Below are 5,942 nucleotides of genomic sequence, written 5' to 3' on the forward strand. Positions count from 1 at the left end.
AGTAGTAGCAGCAGTAGCAGCAGCAGCAGTAGCAGCAGCAGTAGCAGCAGTAGCAGCAGCAGTAGCAACAGCCGCAGCAGCAGCAGCAGTAGTAGCAGCAGCAACGGCAGCAGCAGCAGCAGTAGCAGTAGTAGTAGCAGCAGTAGCAGCAGCAGCAGTAGCAGCAGCAGTAGCAGCAGTAGCAGCAGCAGTAGCAACAGCCGCAGCAGCAGCAGCAGTAGCAGCAGAAGCGACGGCAGCAGCAGCAGCAGTAGTAGCAGCAGCAACGGCAGCAGCAGCAGCAGTAGCAGTAGTAGTAGCAGTAGCAGCAGCAGCAGTAGCAGCAGTAGCAGCAGCAGTAGCAACAGCCGCAGCAGCAGCAGTAGCAGCAGAAGCAACGGCAGCAGCAGCAGCAGTAGTAGCAGCAGCAACGGCAGCAGCAGCAGCAGTAGCAGTAGTAGTAGCAGCAGTAGCAGCAGCAGCAGTAGCAGCAGCAGTAGCAGCAGTAGCAGCAGTAGCAGCAGTATTAGTAGTAGCAGCAGCAGCAGCAGCAGCAGCTCTCCCGGCTAGAGAAACTTATTCGGTTTATTCGGTTAGAGGACAAATTGGCTCTGCTCTGCTCTGCCGTTAATTATAATTATAGTCACCAAGCTTAGTACTTATTACAATTAGGTATACGACTAGTTGACAGGTAGGGCTTTGCGTTACAGTTGCGTGTTGATCACACGCGGGTTGTCTTATTAATGGAGAACTAGTCAGTTTATTTGCTTAGAGAAAGAACTCAGGCATTCGGTTAGAAGAAATATTCAGCCATTCGGTTAGAGGAACTATTCAGTCATTTGGTTACAGAAACTATTTAGTTATTTTGTTAGAGGAAACACTCAGTTATTCGGTTAAAGAAGCTATTCAGTTATTTTTTTAGAGGAAATACTCGGTTATTCGGTTAGATAAACTATTCAGTTAGAGAAACTATTCAGTCATTCGGTTGAGAAAACTGTTTAGTTATCCGGTTAGAGGAACTACCCAAGCCGACCTTAGTAGTTAATACAACCTTGGTACAAACTAACGACAGACAATAATTCTTCGCGTCACTGCTTTGTATAGCTCACTGCAACTCACCCGACTGCTGTATATAGAGTACTACTAGTAGTAGTAACAGGAGTGTCATAATATACTAAGTGTCATTATATAGTCTATATTATGACACTCCTGGTAGTAGTAGTAGTATAGTAGCAGGAGTAAGATAATATAGGATTACCTTATTATACCTTACCTATATTATCTTACTCCTGGTAGTAGTAGTATAGAGAAACTACTAGGTAATGCGATTAGAGAAGTTGCTATAGAGAGTTTGTCTCGCTAGTCACTGGGCATCGCGTCACTGCTCCGTATAGACCATGTTATCCACCGAGTTGTCGTAGTAGTAGAGATCTCGCGCCGCCGGCTGTACGGCATGCAGCGTCGTCGACGTCGGCACGTCGTTGCCGACCAGCCGCTGCCGACAGCGCAACTCGTTGTAGTCCTTGCGACCCATGTGGCACGTGACGGCGATGAGCACGACGACGAGCGTGACGGCCGACGTGCAGACGAGCGTCAGGCCGACGATGATGCAGACGTCGAGTCGGAACGCCCGGTGCGCCATCTGGCGCTGCTCGGCCTCCGTCATGGCGGCGGTCGGCTCGTCGGCGTCGTCGTAGTCGTGTCGCGGGACGACGTAGCCTGCCGACAGCAGCAGTATGCCGGAAAGGAAAAACCCCGTCGAGAAGATGGCGACGAATTCCATCGGGTGTCGCTTCGGGTAGGTGATCGCCCAGTAGGCGCCGTACTTGTGCGCTGGCGCCATCTTTCGGCCCGATTTCGTGCAGGGCGTGCCCTCGTCGGATAGGTGCATGGTGGGGCGGCGAGGCTCGGAAAGTCGAGCGAAAAGCGTCTAGCGATACGAGCCGTACGAGCTTTTTGTAGGGGGCGGTGAAGCAACCGCTAGTTATACATCGCGCCGGTGGTGGCGCTGCGTGTCATCGTTCGACTGATGCTACTGTTCGCCTATCTGCGCATTAACTAGCTCCGCTTCACGGCAACAATTGTCATCATTGGCAACATTAGTCGACCAATTGACGGAAGTCGCAAAAATTGTATAATTTTTCTCAGCGTTGCGAGCGCTGTATGTATTATTATGGCGCTAGTGTTATGTGCGTCGAGGTCGATCTTACAATCGGTGAATGCAGAGAGTCGTACCGAATGCTGCTTGCTTTTTTAGCGCCACATATTATGTTCTGTTTTTTGCCTGACACATTGGAGGTTACGACGTTTTCGGGTGATGACGTAAGTAGGTGATGGCCTACGTCATAGATGCGCTACCTTGCTGGTTCCTCTCTGTCTGTAACAAACATTAAAATATTGATATAATCCAGTTGCTGTTGTGGAAATCGCCGACACAGCAAGGCGGCGTAGGGTTAAAAAAAGCAAGTATATAAAAATAACACACATGTAATATTATCAGATAATAATTATATAGGGTTAAAAAAAGCAAGTATATAAAAATAAGAGAGAATACCGTAAAAGCATGCAATATTATCCTTTTTATCAGGAGTAGATGAATAGAGATTCTCTAGAGCCAGATGTGTACGCGTTTTAAACACATGCACACACGCACACACGCACACACACACACACACACACACACACACACACACACAAAAAAGTTATGGACGGATTGTCATAAAATTTTCAGGATAGGTCAGAAATGGGCTAACTTGGAATTGATTAGATTTTTGTGGCGATCCGGATCCAATTAATTAATTAAATTTTTAAGATAGGTCAGAAATGAGGTAACTTAGAATTGATTACATTTTGGTGGTGATCCGGATCCAATTAATTATTTAATTGATTAATTAATAAAAAATTTCACAGTGAGAGAATTGAGCTGCCTTGGCGGAGGTCTGCGCTCTCCGAGTGCTCTAGTTATTATTGTTATTACTATCAACATCAATATATTCTTCTTCTTCTTCTTCTTCTCCTTCTTCTCCATCATCCGCATCATTATTGTCACTGTGCCTATTATTGTTTTCGTTAATTGTTACATTGTCGTGCCTTTCACGTTGGCCAACAACCCACGTGACTGGTGACGTAATTGTGTTATAATTAGTACCGTAGCGCTCATTAAATAACAATTAATCGTGATGGCTGGTGTAATTATAAAGATTTGAAAAATTATGCTAATGTAAAATCAAATTTATTTTTACGAGGGGCACTCGTCATGCGCGCTAATCTACCGATTTAAATCGGCTACGAAGAAACGGATAAAATCGTAAATAAATAACAAAATTGCCGTTCACTATAACACAAAAATGCAATACACTTCGTGGCTGTACCTAGTGTTATAGCGTGCGTCGTGCGCGTTAGAGAGCGCCCGTGGTGTATATTACATTCGACACAGCGGGAAACGAAAGCTTTAGATGAAATGAGACGTAACGAAATAAAATCATTAATCTGTCGCCAGCCGTTAGATCTACAGGAAGGTTCGATGTTGACACTGCGGCTATGGCTCGCGCAACCGCGTAATCCGACACCTTATATCTGATTAATTAATTATTTATTTATTAAATGCTCTTACATCAACTTACGTTGCGTATGAACACCGCAACTATGGCTCGATTTATTAATCAATTATTTATTAAACAGTTTTACATCACTTAGCATTTACGAGTATATGTTTGTTTGCGATGTGTTGGTTCTAAGACGGGTGTCAGTAAACGCATCACAATTTATCAACCGCGTTAATTAGTTCTGATAAAACCTCGATAGGCGTGTAGTATGTATACATTAACACATTAGCGATGACCTGCCCGAATCAAGGGTGCAATTAATAGGCAGCACTTACCAATGTGGGCTACGCGTGGGATGGACATTAACACATTAGTGGGGACCTGCCTACAATAATACCACTGATAATGCGACAGACAATGCCTGTATGTGCATGAAATAGCATCGGCTGAGTATAGCGTGATTAGCAACAGTAAACAGCAGTAAACAGTAAGAGAATAGGTGGCGACGGACACTGGAACCGTGCGCGGGGAACGACGAGAGTCATTGACTCAAGCCCTGAACAACTATCAGTTGCTGCTGGTGCTGCTGCTGCTGCTGCCGCCGCCGCAGCAGCCGTAGTCACCGCTGTTGCTGCTGCTGCTGTTGCTGCTGTTGCTGCGGTTGCTGTTGCTGCTTCTGTCGCCGCGGTTGCTGCTGCTGCTGCTGTCGCCGCGCGCGCTGCTGCTGCGGTTGTTGTTGTTGCTGCGGTTGCGGCTGTTGCTGCTGTTGCTGCTGTTGCTGCTGCTGCTGCTGCGGTTGCTGATGCTGCTATCTACCGGCTCTGCTGCTGCTGCGGCTGCTGATGCGCTGCTATCACCGCTTGCTGCTGCCTGGGCGGCTGCTGAATGCTGCTATCCACCGCTGCTGCTGCTGCGCGGCTGCTGAATCTGCGTCGCCGTTGCTCATTCATCCTAAGCACTCATCGACAGATTAACAGTCTCTCAGGAAAGCTATTCATCGACCAGAGGATGCACACGAGCATGATCACGCACGTACACGATGGTTCGCTGTGAGGACAACACAACACGCGCCATTGGACGGCCCGTAACACACGCACGCACGCATGCACGCACGCACGCACGCACAGACACCGCACCACACACACACACACACACACAATCACACACACATACACACAACACACACAGCACAACACATACATCACACACACACATCACACCCACATACACACACACACACACCACAAACACACACACACTACACACGACGCCACACACACACTGCACCATCACACACGACACACAACAACACCACACACACACACACACACACATTTGCAAGCGTGAGAGCAGCTGAAACGATCGGTTTCTATATGCTATGCAATGACATGCATTCCTGGCCGTAGTTCGCATGATCAATGCGGCGAAAGTCCTCTATCGTAAATACGGAGGCCACTGTCCCTTTACGTACACACCACATACGTAATTCGACGCCGTACACACGCAAGCGCACGCATGCACGCACCGCACGCACGCACACACCACACACACATGGCGCGCGCAACACACACGCGCCACACACACACACAGCAGCACACACCACACACGACATTCGCTAGCGTGAGACAGCTGAAATGATCGGTTTCCTTATGCTATGCAATAACATGCATTCCTGGCCGGTAGTTGACCCATAGCATGACAAAGTAAATCGGCGAAATGTCCTCATCTAAATACCGGAGGCACTTTCATCTCAGGAGGGGTCGAAGACGTCTCAAAGGTAAATGAACGTGACGTGTCAGGATGCCCGTGACGTTTCTTAGGGAAAAATATTTAATGATTGGCCGCATTGCAACGCCAGACAATAATCCACCCGACTGTGTAACGAAATTGTTCGGTTGTTTTGTAGGGTGGTCTGATTAAATTACGAACTGCTCTTAGAGTTAATATCCGCAGTGAAACGTCAATAGAAGTGAATTTTACGTGAGCTAGAAATGCGTGTATTACGATTAGCGATCCATCGGGGCCAGCAGCAAATATAGTGCATATCGCTTTTACGAAATATCTGGTGAGGAAATGAATCGCAAAAGCCGGTGGAAACTATAGTGATACTAGAACGTCGTATATTATAGAAACGTATTATGTATATATGTCTGGTCTTTCACGTGGGTGTGCATGTGTGGGTGTGGGTGTGGGCTGTTGCGGTGGTGTGTGTGGTGTGTGTGTGTGTGTGTGTGTGTGTGTGGTTGTCGGTCGTGGTGTGTGTGTGTGTGTGTGTGTGTTGTGCTGGAGTGCGTGCGTGCGAGCGTGCGTGCGTGCGTGTGTGCGCGTGCGTGTGTGTGCGTATATACCGACAGCCTGGCCCCCGGGAGTGTTACGAGCAAGCGAGCTGAGCCGCGCCGCAAGTTTCTCCAGCCAGAT

General features: G+C 47.7%; 1 protein-coding gene across 1 annotated transcript; it reads right to left on the reverse strand.

Annotated features, from left to right (window-relative positions):
* Positions 1-1,357: 1,357 nt before the first annotated feature.
* LOC106809850 (transmembrane protein 74B-like) lies at positions 1,358-1,822 on the reverse strand. The gene has a single exon (XM_014813080.1). The coding sequence runs from the start codon at positions 1,820-1,822 to the stop codon at positions 1,358-1,360; it is 465 nt and encodes a 154-aa protein (XP_014668566.1).
* Positions 1,823-5,942: the final 4,120 nt, after the last annotated feature.

Source organism: Priapulus caudatus, unplaced genomic scaffold (genome assembly GCF_000485595.1).
Source record: "Priapulus caudatus unplaced genomic scaffold, Priapulus_caudatus-5.0.1 Scaffold391, whole genome shotgun sequence".
NCBI classification, from domain to species: domain Eukaryota; kingdom Metazoa; phylum Priapulida; class Priapulimorpha; order Priapulimorphida; family Priapulidae; genus Priapulus; species Priapulus caudatus.

What these genes read in the sequence shown, in the direction of transcription:
- LOC106809850 (XM_014813080.1), bottom strand. Translation starts at nt 1,822, where the DNA reads ATGGCGCCAGCGCACAAGTACGGCGCCTACTGGGCGATCACCTACCCG.